The sequence below is a fragment of the Mugil cephalus genome, chromosome 8, assembly GCF_022458985.1.
Source record: "Mugil cephalus isolate CIBA_MC_2020 chromosome 8, CIBA_Mcephalus_1.1, whole genome shotgun sequence".
In the NCBI taxonomy this organism is placed as follows: domain Eukaryota; kingdom Metazoa; phylum Chordata; class Actinopteri; order Mugiliformes; family Mugilidae; genus Mugil; species Mugil cephalus.
This window is the reverse complement of record NC_061777.1, coordinates 26,387,533-26,409,434: the sequence shown is the minus strand read 5'-3', so window position 1 is coordinate 26,409,434 and position 21,902 is coordinate 26,387,533. Positions and strand designations below refer to the sequence as shown.

The 21,902-nt window shown below is 39.7% G+C and overlaps 3 protein-coding genes across 12 annotated transcripts in view; 2 read left to right on the top strand and 1 right to left on the bottom strand.

The window, feature by feature from the left end:
- LOC125011835 (ral guanine nucleotide dissociation stimulator-like) overlaps positions 1-5,788 on the top strand; it is a 47,308-nt gene extending 41,520 nt beyond the window's left edge. For all 9 annotated transcript variants that reach the window (XM_047591246.1, XM_047591245.1, XM_047591244.1 and 6 more), the window contains 2 exons: positions 67-181; positions 1,211-5,788. In XM_047591246.1, coding sequence (XP_047447202.1) covers positions 67-181; positions 1,211-1,386 — 291 coding nt within the window. In that variant the 3' untranslated portion in view covers positions 1,387-5,788. The remainder of the gene's footprint in view (positions 1-66; positions 182-1,210) is intronic.
- A 2,350-nt stretch (positions 5,789-8,138) lies between these two features.
- Positions 8,139-15,198, top strand: smarcb1a (SWI/SNF related, matrix associated, actin dependent regulator of chromatin, subfamily b, member 1a). The gene is made up of 9 exons (XM_047592843.1): positions 8,139-8,267; positions 9,428-9,539; positions 11,215-11,344; positions 11,425-11,562; positions 11,963-12,090; positions 12,175-12,341; positions 12,430-12,620; positions 14,492-14,623; positions 14,808-15,198. Exons 1-9 carry the CDS (start codon positions 8,184-8,186, stop codon positions 14,845-14,847), a joined length of 1,122 nt encoding a protein of 373 aa, XP_047448799.1. The 5' UTR covers positions 8,139-8,183; the 3' UTR covers positions 14,848-15,198.
- A 1,925-nt stretch (positions 15,199-17,123) lies between these two features.
- LOC125012903 (derlin-2-like) lies at positions 17,124-21,867 on the bottom strand. Of its 2 annotated transcripts, none has more exons than XM_047593129.1 (7): positions 21,513-21,867; positions 20,491-20,556; positions 20,338-20,411; positions 20,149-20,242; positions 19,170-19,365; positions 18,613-18,703; positions 17,124-17,656 (listed from the first exon to the last, which is right to left on the bottom strand). In XM_047593129.1, exons 1-7 carry the CDS (start codon positions 21,642-21,644, stop codon positions 17,551-17,553), a joined length of 759 nt encoding a protein of 252 aa, XP_047449085.1. In that variant the 5' UTR covers positions 21,645-21,867; the 3' UTR covers positions 17,124-17,550. The 2 variants fall into 2 exon arrangements, with proteins under 2 accessions (XP_047449085.1, XP_047449086.1); XM_047593130.1 differs by having other exon boundaries at positions 20,491-20,529.
- Between the last annotated feature and the right edge of the window lie 35 nt (positions 21,868-21,902).

Sequence of the window (21,902 nt, the reverse complement as noted above, 5' to 3'; positions counted from 1 at the left end):
GATATATAATGTAGTCCTGGAGACAAAGTGAAATCAGACCTGATGTTTTTTTTCCCCATTTTTTAGGTGACGAGTCAAGACAAAACTCCAGCAGTTATCAGGAAGGCAATGATCAAACACAACCTGGAGCGTGAGAACACAGAGGACTACGAGCTGATGCAGAAAATCTCAGAAGACAAAGGTCAGAAATTTATTGCCAATGTAATGATCAATACATTACATAGTGAAAATACTGTAATAGCTCTGGTAAATGAAAGAGTGGACTGTGTAAAAGATAAATAAGATAAAAAAAGTAAAGTAGAATACAATACACATGAAAAGTAATGAATAGCAACATTTTTATTTTTTTTATCCCAGCCACACGCTGTGACGTACTGTTAGACGCTATTGATGGTGCCGATTTGTATAATCTGAATGTATATGCAGTGCACACTATTGATAAGCTTGTGTGCTTATGTTCATTTCTGTTGTGTTTTATTAGTTGAACATTGCTGCTGTGTTTTTTTGTTTTTTTTTTTGCTGAGCTTCCTTGCAAAGCATTCATTTCTGTTGTGTTTTTATGTGTGACATCTTTGACTAGTTGTGGTCGACTCCACATCAAGTCGTTGAATCCCTATTAGATACACCCCGCAAGTACCACCATTTGTAGAAATGTTTTAATTGTTCGTGGGATAGATTTTAGATTTAACATGGGACACCAAGTTTGTTGGCTTCTGTTGCTGCTGCATCAAGGTTCAGAGACGATCTTTTCTTCATACTATGATTGACAAGTGGTTATAAGAGTCACTGTAGACTTTTTATTGGCTTCAGCCACTCCGGCCATTCTCCCCTGCTACTCGCTATTTTCTGTCTTAAGACTTTGAAAACCCAACACATAGTTGTCCATGAAAATTCCAGTAGATGAGCAGTTTCTAAAACAACTCAGATCAACCCATCAGTTCATCCTCATCTTGGCCATGTCTTCATGTCTAAATGAGTTGCTGCCATATATTGGCTGATTAGATATTTGTGTTAGCAACTAGTTTGAACAGGCAGGTGAGCGTATATGTCTCATATTAGACTTTAATAAAACGTATGTACTAATGTTTTGCTTATTTATACTGTATTCATGTTAAAATTAAAACTGAGTCCATATTTTCTTTCAACCTCAACTTCAATTATTAATATTAAAAAACTTTTAATGTAATGTTTTCTCTCTTTCTGTGTGTAGAACTTCGAATCCCTGACAACGCCAACGTCTTCTACGCCATGAACTCCACTGCCAACTACGACTTTGTGCTGAAGAAGCGTGGCCCCGCCCGGCCTGTTCGCGCCAAGAACGTGGCCAGTTCGACGCTGCCACGCATGAAACAGAAAGGACTGAAAATCGCCAAAGGGATTTTCTGAGGAGACGCTCGCCACTCCCTGCCTTCCCTTTCTCTCCGCCTCTTCCTTCAACCTCCTTCAACTCTCTGGTAGCTGCTGCCTCCTCAGAAATAGCTAAAAAAAAAGAAAAAAAGAAAAAGATGGGTATGTTGGAGGCAAACTAACCAGACGTATGCTGAGTTTTGCTTTGGACGAGATGTCAGAGGAGGAGAAAGGACCAAGCAGCCTTCCTGTGGATGAGCAGGAAGCAGAGGAACACCTACTAGCACTCAGCTTCTGAGGACGCGTACGAGGCTGTTTCCTTGACAGGAGAAGGACCCGTTTGTTGTGGGACACACTGCTCCTGGTCCATTGCATTTAGTTTACAAGAGTTTACATCACGCGGTCAGCCGACAAAAGTTTTAGTTCGAGCCTCTTGTTCAACCGAGGGTTATTTTTTTATTTTATTTTGTTTTTGTTTTTTTGCACCTTTTGATAATTTTGAATCCCTCGCCGCCTTCATCCCTGTATTATATACTCCTCCAGTCTTGGTGCATGTGCTCTCAGCGTGGAGTGGACACTAACATGACGACGCATACAACACCGCACCAAATGTCTTTCTTTTTCTTCAGGGACCTTTTGTTGTCGTGTGCTGCCGCCACCTTGATGTCCACAGCATCTCTCCAGCACTGAAGGCTGATGTGAAGGGATCTCAACTCTTTCAAGTTGTGAACGCTGCCATGTTACAGAACATACAGAGACACGGTGTCGGAATACAAAAATCCAACGGGCACAGCCATTTCTTTTTCTTCTTTTTCTTCTTATTTAGTTATGAATCATAAACCACTACATTGTGAAGGAAGTGGCAAAGCTTTGATCGCACTTGACGGGGACAGAAAACAAAAACTGAGTGTATATATTAATTAACACCATCTGTGCAGTATATTCTTTCTAAAAGGACCATGAGGTTTTTCTTAACAGACTTATTTTTTGCTTTGTACATTTCTTTGCATCTCTCTCTGCTCTCATACGGTGCTGATAATTATCTTTCTTAAAAAGGGTCGTACAAGCTGCACTTCACTATTTCATCATCGGCCACCATGTTGGAAAACAACTGAAAACGTCCATTCATACCTGCTCATCCATATTCTGGCATTTGGATCCAATTCCAATTTACAAAGATTAAAAAAATATAAATGTGAAACATTCTAAAAATAACTGGTTAGAGATGAAACGATGAGCTGGTTGCTGAATAAGAAAATTCTCATGGCAGATTAAAACAGGTCTTTTGGTATTTTTACAGTTATTTTGCTGTATTTTTGTCAATCAGACATTATAAAATCCTGTATTTTTCAAATTATAAGTCTAAAGAAAGGTAAATATTTGTTCAGAATTATTCGAACAGATATTTTCTTAAAATAACGATTTTTGATTTTGCTGAATTTGATGAGAATAATGTACTGATATTTAACCCTGGATCTTGCCGATGCTCAGGAACATGATTGGTTTCCCAACGTGGCGGCTCAGCCTTCATATCCGTTACGTTCCAGATGTGCCATGTTGGGCCTGTGTTGCAGACTCTCCACAATGACGGCTGCAGGATGTTTTACTCTACAGTATTGGCTGTGGTTTATGTATTGGTGGAGACAGCAGAGTCTTTCCTCTGGGCCGTGTGGAAAAACTGGACGAGGTGAAGCATTCCGTTGAAAACATTTTGAAACCTGGTCTATGTAGGAGTCCAGATGAAAGACAGTGACGCTGCCGAGCTGCACAGCAAAGGAAGGAACTCTATTTCCTAAACTGTTTCTTTAAAGGGAAAAGTCCAACCTAAAACACTTAACCACTGTTTTTTTGTTTGTTTGTTTTGTTTTTGGTGATGCACTTCTAATGTATCTTTTACACTGCACAAGGGCTAAATCGCAGCCTTTGTTCTTGTATATTTCAGATTTATCCTCCAATTTTATTTTTAATTTCTTAAACAGCTCTAGGAGACTGGCAGAGGAAACTCACTTAAGAAAACACTGTCCCCAGATTCTTTACATTGACAAAATCATGTCGCACAGTTTAACAGTTAGCATTTGGGATTCTAAATTAAAACTGAGGAAAATTCTTACCATGACCTATGTCATGGATTATGTATTGTTGTGGTTTATGAATTGGTAGATCCATGACCAATGTCATGGATTTGGATCTGATCATTTCTAGAACATCAGGAACAGTTGTAAGAGGCAGGAAGGTGACACTAATAATCATGCTAACATGCTAATGCTAACAGTTAGCATCATCAGATGTTGAAGCTAATATTTTTGGACAAGACTATAGGAAAAACTGACTTTAAAAGTTTTCCCCAAATCATATGAAAAATCAGAGTTAACATTGTTACATTACATGTTAACATTAGCTTGTGCTAATGTTAACATGAAGGGATCAGGCTAGTTAGTGGCCAGCGTTTATGTTAGAGCAGATAAAGACACCATTCAGTCCGCACTTTAATCTGTCATGTGAAGCTCGGACTGTAAAGATATGACGGTCAGCGTCAGTGGTGTTGCATAGCATTCTGGGAAATGGTGGGACAGTGGGTTCACCAAAAACACTTCCTGTGAATATCTGAGGTTGGATTTTTCCTTGTATTACTGCCACAACACTAAGTTCCTGCACTGCAACGATGTGTTGCCTTTCTTTTTTGTTGCTTTCATTTATTGGTGAAGTTCAGATCTTAACTATCCAATGATCAAAGCGCATCCCACCCGAACAAAAGCAAACAAGTTAACTCTTGCAAAAGTAATGTGGCATGGAGCAGCAGTAGGCACGTCGTCCGGCCGGTGTGGATGTTTCTGGAGATGCCACCACGGTACCCGTCGAACACTGTGATCTGCAACCCTTTCACTCTCTGCCTGTTGATCGGCGCATCACTTCGAGCACTGTGAACAAATAACGTGTCATTCCCCCAGTAACGCTGTTGTTTAGTGAACATCCCCGGCCTTCGCTCGGCTTTACATGTGCCAAAAAACAACAGAGAGATAATGGCTGGTCTGATCTCTGATTGAGGCATGCTCTGCCTTTCACAGTGGAGAAAATATAAAGTTGTATGTTTACTGTTGTCGCAATTTTCTGGGGCACAAAACAAGGGTGAGATCACTGGACCTGTTTCCTGTGGAGAATTAGACTATTGTCCAAGAAACTTGAAGCTTTGTGAGAAGCAGCAGATGGAACTGACGTAGAATCTGTACTTAAATCAGTTTATTACATTTTTTTACTCCAACCAAAATGAAGGAAGGAAATTAAAATGTGCTTGACATGATGTGGATGATGTTAATACGATTAATTGACTGAATAATATTCAGTTTTTCCCACCACAACAACAAATTTATTTTGCTGTTTGAATTTTTTAAGAATCTGGAGCTAAAACTAACCCTAATAGTGAGGATTTTCCTTCAGTGTCTTGGTAGTTCCTTTTTCTACAACAGGACCTTTTAATGCGTTGTGTCTCTTAAATGTTTTACTATCTTCTACATACTAAAATGTGTTTGCAGTTGCTGCAAAATGCTCCAGCTGATCCACGGTCAGTCAGATATTCTGCTGCAGCCATGACACCTTTCTGTGAAGGCTGAGGCTGAATTTTTATCTGTCTTTATTTTTACATTATTTCACACCGAAGACAAAAACAATTAAGAACTATGGACACACACACACAAAAAAAAACAAAAACAAAAGCAGCTGGACTTGTTTGAATTTTCTTGAAAACGTCTCATTCAAGATTTCAGTTCTAGATGTGGAGAGTTTTGGGTTTCATTGGGAATTTTGGTGAGTGTGTTAATGCCCACATCCTCACCTGTAATTGAAGGAATTAGTTTGACCAAGACTTCAGACAAATTGTTGGTGGGGACATATTTTAGTGGCAGATGAATCCATATTTGGTTGACAATAAGGAAACTGTAGAACATCACCAGCCTTATCTTAACCCCTCCCCCTGCGAGCATCTCTGTGCTGGTGAGGTTAATGTGTTTGGACTGCTCTGTGTTGTCGTAGCCCGTGTTGACAATGACGTACCTTTTTGTGATTTGATCTGGTTCTATGCGAGTTTGAGCAAAAAAATAACAAACAAAAAAATCTAACAAAAAAAGATAAATTCTGTGTTTACAATAAGAAGAAAAAACTGGAAATCAGCTGGCAGGTTATTATCTTGTTTCTGTTAACACTTTGTTCCCCCTGAACTGTGCTCGGGTGCCATTTTCCATTTTATTAACAAAAAGATTCCAGACATTCTTTTCTAACTGCAGTCTTCATTTCCCGAAAAACACACAGAACACAAAACTGTCCTTGATGTCTTTGTTTATTTATTGATTTGTATATAGATTTTTTTGCATTGTACATTCTCTCCTTTCTTGGTTATAGATTAATATATTCATGTATATACAAATAAACATTACGTTTATAAAAGTAATCATGTGTGATGTCAATTTTTTCTTTTTAGGATATTTACCATTCAGAAAAGAAGAAATTACAAAATACAAAAATTGGATAGTTAGAAAAAAAAGTAAAAATATATTGAATCATCTGGTTGTCTCTCAGATTATCTGTGTTCAAAAAGGGTTGAATAATGCCACCTGGACTTGTAGAATTTCTTGAAGATGTTTCACCACTCATCCGAGTAGCTTCTTCAGTTCTGATAAACTAGTGGGAAATTGAGGTTTAAATAGGAAAAACTCTGTGGGTAACACCCACCAGAAACTTGCTTGACCAGAAACTGGGGTCACTAATTTCCATAATGGCTGATACTTACCTGTCCTTGAATGGGGGGAACTGTGTGCCTAGGCTACTTACCTATGAATAGAGCTCTAACAAGGCCATTGTCAATGGGAGCCTGGAGGCTCAAAGTGTGAATGTTGTTGAAACTTCTTGGGGACAGAAGTAAAAACTGAATTATAAATAGTTGATAAAATTAATCTCAGTCCACCTCCTCTGTTTAGAGAAGGTTTCTCCACTTTGACATAGATGGCTTCCTTAACTCCTCTCTCAAACCATCTGTCCTCTCTGGCCAGGACTTTGACGTTGTTATCCTCAAAGGAGTGTCCTTTGTCCTTCAGGTGGAGGTGGACTGCTGAGTCGTTTCCTGATGAGCTGGCTCTCCTGTGTTGGGCCATGCGCTTGTGTATGGGTTGTATAGGTTTCCCCAATGTACAGGTCTGTACATTCCTCGCTACACTGAACCGCGTACACTACATTGCTCTGTTTCTGTCTAGGGGTTTTGTCTTTGGGGTGGACCAGTTTCTGTCTTAGGGTGTTTCCAGGTTTGAAATAAACTGGGACGCTGTGTTTTTCGACAATTCTCCTCAGTTTCTCTGATACACCAGCTATGTAGGGGATGGTGATGTTCTTCCTTCTGTTTTGTTCCTCTTCCCTGTCCTTCCTGGGATATCTTTTTGAGCCTTTGACAAAGGCCCAGTTGGGATATCCGCATGTCTTGAGGGTTTGTTTAATGTGTGTTCCCTCCTTGTCCTTGCCATCCTGTCTAGTGGGGACAGTCTGTGCTCGGTGCTGGAGGGTTCTGATGACTCCCAGTTCATGTTCCAGAGGGTGGTGTGAGTCAAATAACAAGTGTTGATCTGTGTGTGTGGGTTTCCTATATACTTCTATGTTGAGGCTTCGTCTTCTTCAACATGCACCAATCAGTCCAAAAAGGCCAGGCAGGCCCCGCTGATGTCCTCCCTGGTGAACTTGATGTTGCTGTCCACTGCATTGATGTATTTTGTGAAGGATTCCACCTCCTCTGTCTTGATTTTAACCCAGGTGTCGTCCACATACCTGTACCAGTGGGTGGGGGTGGAACCTGTAAAGGGGTCTAGAGCTCTGGTCTCTACTTCCTCCATGTACAGATTGATCTTCTTAGATAGCTGTACCAAGTGTACCCAACTGCAGGCAAGATGGCCGACAAGGGCACAGCTATACCTCAACTCCTTGCCGGATCTCCAAAGTGGAACTCGATCCTTAAAAATGACTTCAAACTTTAGTTTTATTCTTAAAGAGATTGTATAATATAAGTTCATTAAGACTGTAAGTTTCTTATGTTGTATATTAATGAAGTTAATTTATTTTTCTATTTTTGTTAGTTTTTAATTATTTATCGTTCTTGCTGCTACTGCTAATTAATGACATTTGTTGTTAAACAATCTTTTATAATAATGAAAATAAATAATAATAATAATAACAAAATCCTAATTTTTACGTTTTATGATTTAACTTTAAACCGGGGATTAATAAAATGAGAATTAAGTGAAATTTTGTGAAATTTCCCACTTTGGGATTAATAAAGCATCTATCTATCTATCTACACAACCAAATTTACTGTGTATTTTCAGGTTAGGCAGCCGTTACAACATGTACTCACAGTCACAAAACATGTCATACTCAACAGTATAGACAAAAGGCCTCTGTAAATCATTGGAAGTACTGGCTAGACATTATGCTTTAATCATATGATCCTTCCTTTATCTCCTGGATCACAGATTACCTGACAGGAAGGCAACAGTTTGTCAGGTTGGGGAACTGTGCTGTCTGAGCCACCTCTTGAGATCACATCTCTTGGGGACTGTGGTAAGATGCTGCGGATGTTTTATCAGGATATGGCGGTGTGTAATTTTACGTTGCATTCTATCATACTGGCAATAATAACTTGGACTTTGAGGGTTTCGCGTGGAGTTGAGGCATGACAGCGCCCTTGTCGCCCATCTTGTCTGCAGTTAGGTGCCTATGAGAAATAGCGTCATCACTTTGCGACGGTACGGTGTTTGTCATTCGCGCCTGCGCAGTAGCACGGATCTTTGTTATTTCATATCAGTATGGCGCTTAGCAAGACGTTTGGACAAAAACCGGTCAAATTTCAGCTCGAGGAGGATGGAGACTTTTATATGATCGGATCCGAGGTCGGTATTTCACAAATTTAACACGCACGTTATTTAAAATATTCAGTTATTTAAGATTATGTGTTCTTATTTAAAAGGGCAACCACTATACTAGCAGCTACCTTAGCTTCAATAACGCTACCGGGACTCATTTCAGATATGGTTGTAAAATATTCACAAATATAGTCAAATATATTTTAATATATGCTTATTTGTTTGGAATGTGTAACATGAAAATGTTAATGCTTGTACGTCTCAGAAGGTTCACTCAGAATTCCTCGTCTAGCCTAGTTAGCTGGCTGTAGCTAGCTATAGTCAGCTAACTAGTAAACGGTGCTGAACCAAACAAAGAGCTCACCTAAATCAGTTCTGTAAATTTCAGCTCATACTTATGATGTTAATACGATACGTGAAATCATGTTAATAAGCTTAGCTTAGCACAATAAATCAGAAGTGGTTTCTAGTGTAAAATAATTATTTTTATCTTCTTGTATCTTGTCGTGTTTAGTAATGATTTAATTTTTTTAGTTAAAGCTTCACTTTCACTACACACACCAAACAAGAGATAAGTTATATAAATCGCAAGTTTTATTCTTAAGCCCATTTTCAAGATATAATATCGCCAAGGATCAGAATAAGATTTATTGTTTACTCACAGGCTCATAGGCTGGTTTTATAAATGAATAAGGAGCTGTGCAGATTGTGAATAAAAAGTTAATTTCAACAGGAAGAAGCGTTGATTAGCTGATATCAAATGAGCTTCGCCAAGCATGTATGAGGAATTTGTTCTTGAATATTAACCCATGCATCACCTGCAGGTAGCAGGCTAGTTACCAGACAATGTTTATGTTAAAGCGGATAAAGACACTCTCTAATCCAGAATAATCTGTCATGTCATCCTCACACTATGAAGATTTAAATGTCGGTGATGTTGCATTGCATCCTGGGACATGTAGAAACGTTATAAAGCCTGCCTCCCATTTGGTTTGATTTGATTCTATTATATATAAAAAAAAGAACTCACAGCAGACTGTTTAGTACATACTCACAAACATATATAAAAATCTAAAAATTCACTCTCTCTGGCAGATGTGAGGATCTATGGGGCTGTCTAATTTTTGGATGTCCTGTAGCTTCATTAATCCTGAATCTAAATCTTTATCTTCCTGTCTTCTGTTCAGGTGGGAAACTACCTCCGCATGTTCAGGGGCTCCCTGTATAAAAGGTACCCGTCACTATGGAGAAAACTAGCATCAGTGGAGGAACGCAAGAAAATAGTGGAGTCATCACACGGTCAGTAGAGCACTGGCACATTAATACTCATCTGCAGCACCAAGACAGAGTTTGGAGGCCCTCATAATGAATCTGAAATTTTTTTGCCCATCTGAAACTACATTGTGCTTGTGTTTTGCCTTTTGCTCCCACAGCATCTGTCCCTATTGGTTAGGACAATGGTTCCCAACTTTTTTTCCTTGGAGCGCCCCTACTTGTATCTAAGAAAAGCTATTTTTAAATCCCTTGTTTACAGTTACGACACATTCTCCTAGCTTCATGAATTACTCTTTCCGACAACAGTGACTTCAATGAAAAAACACCGGCTTAGATGATGCCTTCATGAAGACTCAGAAATTTCACACTTCCAATATCATAAGGTTCACATTACAAGTTAACTCAGAGGAGAAAAAATAAGTTTGGTATATTGTCACCATTTTCTGAACATTGTTGTTTTGAATGCAGCTTCAGCTGCAACTGGATCTCAACCAAGCTTTCCAAGACCCACCCCCACCCTACTTCTGATTGTCTAGAGATGTTAGTTTGGAGAGGGAAACCTGCATTGCTCTCATTCCATTGGTTGGTGAACTCAGTTGACTGTTTGAATCTGACAATATCCCACAGCAACTTTTTTTCTAAATGTTGATCGTGTTTTGTAATCTTGATTGAACGTCACATGCCGGAGAACCAACACAGCGCCGGACTTTAAGCCCTGCATCGTATGTGTAGGGAAACACACACAATACTGGTTATAAACTGGTGAAACGGGTGAAAACTGATGGTGAGCTAAGATCAGACAAGTTTTGGCGCACCCCTCATGACCTTGCAGACCCCAGGTTGGGAACCACTGGATTAGGTTATCTCTCCCTCCCTCCGTCCTTCCCTCCCTAAAGCCGGCCGCCCCTGTCACACACACAGTCCGACTGCTCTGTACTGACTTTAACCCAGTGGAGAAAAATCACATACAACGTACACGTTTCACGCAACGTGAAGCTATTTGTGTTCTTCACTATAAAACTTGACGTTACTGCCACTGTTTAAAATCGAATGTGTGCACACTTGACTTTTGGAAAGTTGAAATTATGTGGGGAATTTAATGTGAACTAGCTTAACTTAGTATCAGTTAAATTGATAAGGCACCTGTTTGTTATAAATTTGATTCATTCAGTGATACTTTATTTAATCATATATAAAATTTTTCATAGACAGTATGCTGCAATATGTTGATAAATCCTATCTGCATTATTATGGTAATGTACATTAAAGACAGGCTGATACAGAATGCATGTCACATGCAGACATTTCATTTATATGAATAGTTTTTAACAGTCGGGATGACATCATAGTAGGTATTTATGTCCTCTTGTTGAGACATTAGAATTGATCTGACCATTTTCAAAGTGTCTGGATTATCCCAGATACCTGTCGGTACATCACTAGGTCTAGGCTACTTTTGTTAATTAGCCTGGGTCATTGTTGGCAATTATGTATTGGTCTGGACATTACTCACGTAAACTTTATTCTGTGTATGGAATGTTTGGCTGATTCTGCTGCCAAAGAATTAAAAGGTGTAAAACTTGCATCCTATCAGTTACTCATGAAATACATTAACTTTTGTTTTAGAGTTTCAGAAAATCTCATTTTGTACAGTGTCGGCTCTGTCCCACATTGGTTTGAGACTTTTCTTCTCCTCCAGATCATGGCTACACTCAGCTGGCAACCAGCGTCACCCTGCTGAAGGCATCAGAGGTGGAGGAGATCCTGGAAGGGAATGATGAGAAGTACAAGGCCGTCTCCATCAGCACCGAGCCCCCTGCATACCTAAGGTACCTCAACCGTACCACCGCAGTCATCACAGGGTTAGTTGTGTTCCTGGTGGTGTTCTCACCTCTTGGTTTGCCTTCAGGGAACAGAAGGCAAAGAGGAACAGTCAGTGGGTTCCCACACTGCCCAACAGTTCTCACCACCTGGATGCTGTTCCCTGCTCCACCACGATTAACCGCAGCCGACTGGGCCGTGACAAGAAGAGGACATTCCCCCTATGGTGAGAACACACCTTGCATGCCGTTTGCGTGACTCTTTGAAGTAGTCAAGTATGAAAATGGTGCTAATTCAAAATCAAGTACAGGAATGTTACATTAGAATGCATTCGTTTTCACTACCATACCTAAAGAACTGGCAAGTGAATGTACATCCAGAAAGAAACAGCACTGCCATCAACATCTCCATTAGTGCAGAGCCAGTGGATCTTCTCTGCTGAGATACTCTTACATAACGGTCGCTGTGGTATGCTCTGTCATTTTTACATAGCCTCAAATTTATTAGGTCTGAGTTTGGCTTGAGATAGGAAAATAGTTTCTATCAAGATGCTTGTACATAGCAGTTTTGCTGCTGTGGTAAATATCGAGAAAATATTGTAAGATTGTGTTGTTTGTCTGGACCAGCTTCGATGATCACGACCCAGCAGTCATCCATGAAAACGCCACTCAGTCTGAAGTCCTTGTCCCAATTCGTCTGGACATGGAGATCGAGGGTCAGAAGCTCAGAGATGCTTTCACCTGGAATATGAACGGTAACGTCACTTCCTTTCTGCCTGGACTTGTGTGGCCTGAAAGACTTCAAACGCTACATTTGTAAAACTTCTTGTCGTTTTTAGAGAAGCTCATGACACCTGAGATGTTCGCCGAGATCCTGTGTGACGACTTGGACCTCAACCCATTGGCCTTTGTCCCTGCCATCGCATCTGCAATCCGACAGCAGATCGAGTCTTATCCGACAGACAGCATCCTGGAGGACCAGACGGACCAGAGGGTGATCATCAAGGTAATGCTCCACACTGCCAGTATCTCCACTGTTTGACGTTCCCCCTGTGGTAGAAGCATGTCAGTTGATACTTGTTGTTGTGTCTCAGCTGAACATCCACGTTGGGAACATCTCTCTGGTCGACCAGTTTGAGTGGGACATGTCGGAGAGGGAGAACTCCCCAGAGAAGTTTGCCCTGAAGCTCTGCTCAGAGCTGGGCCTGGGTGGTGAGTTTGTCACCACCATCTCCTACAGCATCCGAGGTCAACTTAGCTGGCATCAGAGGACGTACGCCTTCAGGTACTCAAACCCAGAGCTCCAACTCCTTAGTTAAATATATAGCTGTAAGACGGATAATAGCTGTAAGACGGATCGGTGTATCCCTAAGGATGCACCGATCCGTCTTTTTCACCACCGATACCGATATCTGAGGTTTAATTTGGCTGATATCGATCCAATACTGATACAGAAAAACAGCGTGGAATTATTGTAACAAACAGTAAGTTTCATTGTGTGGAAAAGACTGGGATCATTCTTTTGTGCAAGGCAACATCAGACTTGACTTGAACATTTCTTTCCTATTTTTTTTTAAAAAAAAAACAAATAAACGGATATAAATGTACTGAATTACTTTTTTATTTAATAATTGTGCACCAGTAAAACAATCTTAACCAATAAAATATAACAAGTGGAACTGGTTCAGTCAGTGCAATTAGGGATTCAAAATCCAATGAAAAACAAAATAAATATTAAATAATAAACAAAGGAGCTGAAATTGGGAAAAAAAAAAACCAATAGCTTCACTAGCTTGGTTAGAAGGCTTTCAAAATATATACCAATCAGCTTTTAGTATAGTTAAGTCCGAATGGGAATTAAACATCCATTACTGATATCGGTACCGATACTGATACAAATATCATATCGGTGCATCCCTAGTAGCTGTAATGTAAGTGGATGTCTATGAAGGTCCTCTGTCATCCTGATCATTGTTTATCCTAAAAACTATCAGAAACCGGGGCAGTTAGACCTGTAGGGTTTCTTGAAAACGTTTCATCTGCGTCTCCGGTTCTAATAGACTGGTGAGGTGTTGGGTTTGAAATGGGAACATCTGTGGGTGTTACCCATCAGAAACTCCCATGACTAGAGTCTGTAAACTGGCTGGTCTCTAGTATTGTGAATTTCAGGTGGACGATACCCACAGATGTTCCTATTTAATTTTACAACATACTGGTGTGAAAAATCATCAAGACCAGAATTTGTAGACCAACTGATCGCCATTATTCAGGCAAGGCCTGATCTGTAAGATGGTTTATAGCTCCTCCCAGCTAATAGTAGCTCTTCCTGTTTCAGAGTGTAGGTACCAGCTGGCAGTTGGCTGTAGTCTTAGGTGACTCTGGGACACCAAGCAGAACATCTGGCGATATTAACCCGTAACTTGGCCAGAAGGTTGCCCTTGAACACCACAATAACTACAGCCAATGACCAGCTGGTACATACATTTTGCACCGTACGGAAAATAACTCTTTCTACAAGCAGTTGCAGTATTGTCGTAGCCCAGGAAGTTAGGAGGAGTTATTATTGGCTGGGAGGGTAGGAAGAGCTACAAACCTCATACAGAGCTGCTCTCTCCTGAATCCGTTCATCTACACTTTATTCAGATCTAGATCATGTTGTTGGAAATATTTAAACTTTTAGTTGAACATGAAAAACAAGAAGAGCCTTCTGTGTAGCCTTTAAACGTTCTTATTTCGTCACTTCCTGATTCGCTTGTCGTGTTCTGGTTGTGTATGCTGAACAACCAGTCGGAGCTCGGACTCAATCCACTGCTTCAGGTCTTGTTGTGCGTTTGCTCTGATTGTTCTTTGGGTGAAATGTAGCCGACATTCTGCTCTCTGAGTCCCTTAGGATGTTGTGTAACCAAATGTTTCACAGCTGGACGTCTGGAAGAAATATTTAGTGTTGTTTATCTTTTGCTTATTTCATCATTGTATGTATAAAGTTATGAAGACATGACTTCTCACGCTTGTTTTCACAAAAAAACAAAACGTTTTCTGTTCATCCAGTCACAAAAATGTGATACGGCGTTGTTCTTAATTCAGTATCTTTTGGATTAATGAAAAAAAAAAAAAAACATCAAAATCAAGCCTGTGTGTTGCTTCTTGTTTTGCCAGTGAGAATCCGCTGCCCACAGTGGAGATAGCCATTAGAAACACAGGTGATGCCGACCAGTGGTGCCCCCTGCTGGAAACGCTGACAGATGCAGAGATGGAGAAGAAGATCAGAGACCAGGACAGAAACACAAGGTGAGCCTCAGGGTTTGATTTTAATACACAGATTACTAGATTATGTTGAGATAAAGCCATTTTTATTGTTTTAATTATCATTCTCCTTCTTGATTTAACTGATTAATTAATCAAGCAGCAACTCTTTTGTTTTGTTTTTTGTTGACAGTCTGTTCTTGTTTTGTTTTTTTCTCTTTCTCTGCAGGCGAATGAGGCGACTGGCAAACACCGCACCTGCGTGGTAGACAAAGCAGCAGTAACATCGGCGCCCCCTGCAGGAATTACTCAAATCTGTCTTGGTTTGCAACATTGGCAACATTGCGCACTGGACGTCTTTTCCCATCACTGTCTGCCATTCGCTGTGTGTTTTGTTTTGTTTTGTTTTGTTTTTTTATTAATATTGTGTTTGGAAAAAGGTAGAAAATTCCCTCCTTCCTGTTTTCCCTTTAGATCCCTCAGCGTGGAGAACTGACTGTCTTTACCACCGAGGGTGAACAAACACAACACAGGTCTCAGATAATATATTATGTTGGTCTTTTTGTACATTTTAATAATTCTTACAAAATAAAATAAAAAAATAAATGAACAAAAAACTGCTTGATGTGTTTTGTGGTTATTTACATGATATACATTTACATGATTAACATGGATCAATATTTCTTTTGTTTGAAAAGTGACTAATTTTGTTAGAAAATCGTTTCCATGGAGACTGAATAAAATGATCTGATCGGATGTATGTATTTACATCGATATAGAATGCTAACACACTAAATGGTTATGTGTGGCTACTAAGCATCAGCATCTGAGCATGTTAGTATTAGCATTTAGATAAAATCTTGTTTACATAGAAAACGTTTTTCACCAAACTGTTTGATCCAAGATTGTTAAAAAAAGGTGCTTTATTTATTATACATCAGAAGTAAAGGACTTTATGTGTTATTTTTAGTTAGTTGCTGTCCCATAAACCGTGATTGTCCTGCACTCTACCCTGAGTTCTGACTAATATTTATTGGCTGTGTTGTGTCACGCAGGGCCACGAAGTCTTTGTTGTCTGGGTTCCACAGACACTCGTTTGTCGTGCTAAGCAGTTTCCATTTTGCTGCCACAAAGGCAGTGGGTGAAAGTGCAGCGTGTGCAGCCAGTCCTGATGGTTTTTCAGGCCGTAGGACGCTCTGTGAGGCAACAGGGAATTAGTGGGTCGACTTCTTTTAGTCCATTATAAAGAAAAACACAAGTTTACTCATGTGTTTCACATTGAAATGCTGCCAGTCTTTTTGTTTTGTGGTAGGCGAAGCAGCGGCATCGGTGTCCCCTACAGGAATCTGCTCATGTGTAATGAGGTTAAGTAGCTAGGAACTAGCTGGGAGACAAGGACGCTAGGAGAAGCAAGAGGCTAGCTTCCTAATCTCATTTATATCTGCATTGTTTACATGCACAGTTTATTTGTTGCATCTTCACTGCTTTTCTTGGCTCTTAAATAATAAATACAAAGCAATGTGCCTGTTTATCTTTCAGCAATAAATCTTTCTATTGTTTAGTGAAAGCTGAAGTCTTGTATTACCTCACAGAAAAACAAATACTCAACAACCATTCAAAAACACTGAAGGTAAGTGTACAGGTCTTACTCTTATTCTGTGTCTCTGGATTCCTCAAAGACAAGAGCACAAACATTTACCAGTGGCCCCAAAAATCAGTGACTTTCCAATTAACCACTCAATGAAATTCATAACAGTATATACATATAATCATTGATTCCACCCATACCTTCTGCACTATTCAACTCAGGGTAGCATTGGCCACTTTATGTTTATTGTATACTGTCATGTGCTATGTCATGTTCCCCTTTGTCTACTTGGTATATACAGGATATATATTTTTTCTTTTATATGTTTATATATTCTCAACATTTGCACATTTCTTGTTTACATTTATTGTTTAGCTGCTGCATCGTAGGCCTTGAGGATGGTAATCTCAATCCTATATTGTGTTGCACATGTCAGAATTGACATTAAAGTTGACTTGACTTCACAGAATCCTTCAAAACCTACCCTAAACCAAAGTTTGTTCTGCTAGCAAACCTTTGGACCTTTCATTGGGGTGGATGTTATTTAGACATGTACCACCCACCTAGACCAGACACCTCCACCTCGTAACAGCTTAATCGAGCTATGCTCAAAATTCGACTTTCTCGCTACAGCCCTTGTCCCAGTTTACATGCAGCGCAAGAAAATCAAATAACTGTTAATGGGGGTAACGTGTTTACATGCACTTAAGTTCTCCTGTTATATTCCGATTAAAGCAATAATCTGTTTTTTTCACGTGCATGTAAATGCACTGAATGACACTCCTTGATGGCAGCAGCCATCCCCAGCAGGATGCAGCCTGACACAGACACACACACACTTTAGGAACAACTTTGGGAATCACAAGGTGTTGACCTGGCCTCTAAATTCACTAGATCCCACACTGATCAATTATCTGTGGGATGATCCACAGAGGCTCCTCCCCTCCTCCCCAGACACCATAGGAGACCCTCAGAAGGTCCATGTCCATTCTCTGATGAGTCAAAACTGCTTTGGAGGCACAAGGGAGACCTACAAAATATTCGATGGTCATAATGTTTTGCCATATCGGTGTCTGTGAAGTATCTCCATCATCCAGGTTATAGCATATCCAGAAAAAAAAAAAACTAAGGACAAACAAGGACACTGGACTAATAAGAGGTTTCTTGAAGTTATTCCACCATATTTTTTCAAAGGGCTATTTAATGGTTCCACTGGGACGAAACTTCTTCAAGAAAACCTCAAACAAATCCAGTTGCCTTTGTTTTGGCTTGTTTATTGATCCCTTAAAGCCAAACTTCAAACTTTGGTGTGAGACAGTGAGCACTGACCAAAAAGTCCTCCCTCATTCTGGAGACATTTTGGCTCTGGTGTCTGTTGCTGGTGTCAGCGTTGTTCGTTGTGTTGCTCCTGGTCCTGCTGCAGATCTCCAGCCGACTGCTCTTGGAGGTGATGGTAGTCTGGATCCTCTGGTCGGTCAAAAATGGCTCGACTGAAAGAACAAAACATTTTGTAAATACTTGAACCTTAGTCATCGGGTGCTTGTCCCAAAGTGTGTGGCAATAAGTCTCTGAAGGTTGTCATCTGTACAGAGCATAAATATGGCCAGAGCAAGCTGAAACAAAGACAAATGAACTTAAAAAGTTTCTTGAAGACATTTCATTCAAGTCTTCAGTTCTAAAAGACTGGTGGGTAGTTGGGGTTTTACAAGTTACATCTGTGGGTGTTACGCACCTGAAACTCATATGAAGAGTGTCTGTTCAACGTATTTGTACTCACGCACTGGTGTGTCAGCATTTTTCTGTAATTACGCCACTATAATGCTAAGTAGTGAAAAGTCATCTGTATTGAGTGTCAGTCTGCTTCACTCTGTACTTTAAACAATGGTAATGACTGAGTGACTCATGCTGGATTTGGAACTAATAAATGTAGATTAGAGCAGAAGGAGGAGATGTGGTGAAGGAAACTGAACAAGAGAGGGAGGTTTCTGAGCTCTTCCATCTGCTGAGACACAAAAACAAGGGAATGCATTTTGGACCAATCACAGACATCCCCATCTGAGTTGCCACAACATGTAGTTACACTGATCAGGCGTAACGTTATACCTGTTATGGCTGATTGGTGTACTTTTCTGAAGAGGTATATGAGGTTTCATGGCAGGCTGCAGTGTGACCACAACTACACCTTCAACTTAAATAGTTATTACAATGTGCAGGTTCCGTCATGTCTCATACTTCTGCACTAATCATCCAGGCGTGGTATATCCACAAAAACTTAGTCATTTTGCTCATTTGGGATAAATTGAATGAAACAAACCAAATATTAAATGTAAATATATTTTTTTTAAAAATACAGATATCAGGACAATAATCTCCCCCTTTAAATATATTTTTTTTCTAAATGATGAAAAGTTTAAATGTGTTGGATTCAAGTAAGATGAATACTTACAGAAGTTCTGGTGTCATCAACAGCTTTCTTCCTCCTGGCTGATTTGGAAACACATCCTCCAGGAAGTAGTACATGTGGCCCACACAGATACCTATAGAGGAACGGATGTCATCACAGATCACATGTGTATAAAAGAAAATTGCATATATATATATATATATACTCACCCATCTTAAAACATTATGTTTTCATGATTTAAAAACATTAAAAATGGTAAAGCTTGACAATGATTCAGAACACACATCCACTTAAAGCTCTCCTTGGTAAAATCCATAGGGGACCTGTAGAGGGCTGTGTACAGGAGACGTCCTCAGAGACTGACACATCTGACACTCGCTCTCTTTGAAATGTATCACATTTGTTTTCAGAGTTGTAAGTTCAGATTTTTAATTTTACTGGTTATTTAGACTTTTTACATGCACGCCTCTGATGATTTTTAGTCAAACTTGTCTAAAACCACACTGATCAGACGTGTTTTCACAGATGTAGGAAATAATCCTCACCCTTTCTTAAATAATGATAGAGTGTTTGTGGAACATCAAACCTGGGTATCTCACCAAGGAGGTCGACCACGATGGAGTTTCCAAGCAGCAGAGAAAATCCCATCAGCACCCAGGGCAGAAACGGGGCCTGGAAGTTCAGGAAGCCGAAGAAGTTCATGCGTATGAGCGGATGTCTTCTACTCCACACGTACACCAGCATGATGATGAAGGCCTGGCCCAGGAAGAAGATGTTGGAGAAGAGTCCGAACAGCTGCAGAGTTTCTGTTAAATCTGAATCAGTTTGTGTTTGTCATAAGAGTAGAAGCAACACCCGAGAGCATCTGATTCAGACGGAGATAAAAGCTTCAGTTTGAGAAGACCTGACATAGAGTGACAAGCTAGCTCGACATTAACTATATCAGTAATATGTGCACATCTGGATCATCCTCTCAACTTTCTCCTGAACACAGTGTCTATGGGATTCTCTTGAAGGAAGAATAAACAGAAGGAGGAGATGGCCCAAAGAAATCTGCTGGAAACATGTTTGATCTTTAAATTAGGTTCTTCACATCATGTTCTGATTATATTTTGCAACATTCCAGAAAATGTAGAATATCTGAAGGACTCAGAAACAACTGCCAACATTTGTAATATCAGAGCTGATGTTAGGTAATGATACACCCTTCAGGCTGAAAGCCGACCTATGACATTCCCCTCATCCAAGTGTGTCAGTGTCCTGGTAACACATGTTTACAGCATATTACAACAGATTAGTCCATGAAACTGGAACACTGGTCCAGAGGAAAAGCCATAAAGCTCCACACTGACAGTTTCACAACAGTCCAGAGGGACGCCTGTGGGTAAATAGATCCACAACTGTTCATTAACCTGGAATTTGAACCCATGAAACCCGAAGCATGAAAAAGATCCAAGCTGCATGTACAGTAGCTGGCTTTACATGTTATTATCTCAAATATGTGCGTGTCTTTTAGTTTTATTGGTTCAGATTTTACCATTGCTGTACTTTACTGCACCTCTTCAGTTCAAAGGATACGGTCATCATGATTCCTCCAAACAGGAACATAAAAACAAAATCTGCCGTCCTCCCTCTGAAGCAGTCTTCCTCCAGCATCCGACAGTATCGATAGCTTTCTTTAGTCAAGGACTGCGACTAATTTGTGTTGGTGTTTTACAGACACACTGAGATATTTACTCTGTGAGAAAATTCTTTAATAAAAGATACAGAAAGATGATGTTGAACACAAAACTGAATCCAAGAGAACCAAAGAAGAGGAAGCTGGTCACCAGGCGCCATACCTGAGAGGAAGAGAGTGTGAATAAAGAAGTACTAATACTATCACCATTTAGAGTTTCTTAAATAGTTTCTGAATGTTACCTGGTATCGCCTGATGATGAGATCTGGGTTAAAGTAGAGCTGAAACGGGGAGATGACGTCAAGTTGCTAAAAAAAATTAAGGGTCAGAAAGAATGTTTTATACTGAGACATGGTTTTGAATTACTTTTATATTAAGTATCCTCATTAATGGGAACTCATTTATATTCCCCCTACAGGTGACAGTTATACTAGCTCCATATCTTACATTACAATATATATTGCACTTCCTTTTAACTAGCACTTCAACTGCTTTTTCAACTATTATAACTAATTTAACTGACACTTTGACTGCTTTCAGAGGAATTGCTAATTTTACTTATTGACTTCAGCTGGTTTCACCTTCACCTCAGCTAGGATAACAAGCATTTCACAGCGTTCATGCATTGCATATCTTCTGACTTCGCAGTTACTGAGTACTTCTGGTGTTAAGCCAATTTTAAGTGTTGTTGTCCACTTCAACTGCTCTGCACTTTCACTTCAGATTTCTCATATCTCGTCTGGTTTTGTGTTTACACCTCAACTGACAGTTTTGACAGTTTAACATTCAGGGTGCTTTAAAGCTGATATTTCAATTCCTTTGTCACTCACACTTCAACTGCTTTCGTGCACTTCACATATTCATTTATATCCACATTTGAGCTAACAATTTAACTGCCTTGAAGAAACACTTCAACTGCTTTCATATCTACTGACTTCAGATGAGATTTCAAATGCTGCTAACAGACACTTTAAAGCTACTTTAGACACTTCCTATTTTCTTCTGATCTCAGCAATAACTCACACCTTAACTGTTTGCAGCAATTTAATCTTGCAATTCAGCCTATTTTAAATCAATCAACTTTTGATCAATTCTGCAACTTACTAATTTAACCATCAGCTAAATAAGCTCCTTTCGATGTTTAGAGTTAGATTTTTAAAACGTCACCTCTACTACTACTACTACTCTTTACTGCTTTAACTTAAAAAATAATTATTTACAAACTAATCATTTCAGCTCCTGAAGATCAGAGTTGTTTTCTTACCACAGCAGCAGTAGTGAGTACGCAGGCGGTTGTGTATGCTCGGGTCACCACAGGGATCTGAAAATACTCCTGAGTGAAGATGTGAGCCATCTGTTCTGCTGCTGCTGCTGTGTCCTCACTGTCAGCCATCATTCAGTCCATGAATGAACAGCAGCACAGGCCACACCCACCCCTCCCCACCTCTGCTAATCAGATTCATTCTTCAATTAACACCATCAACCCCAGTAAAAGTTCCAGGACAAATCAAAGTGGATCTGATTCCTAAATTAATGAAATTATGATACTTTGTTAATATTTATCTCAGCATTATTTAGTTTTTTTTAAAAATAGTTTATATTAAAATATAGTGTGTAGCTGAACAAAAATGAAGTGACTGTATTTCCATTTGTC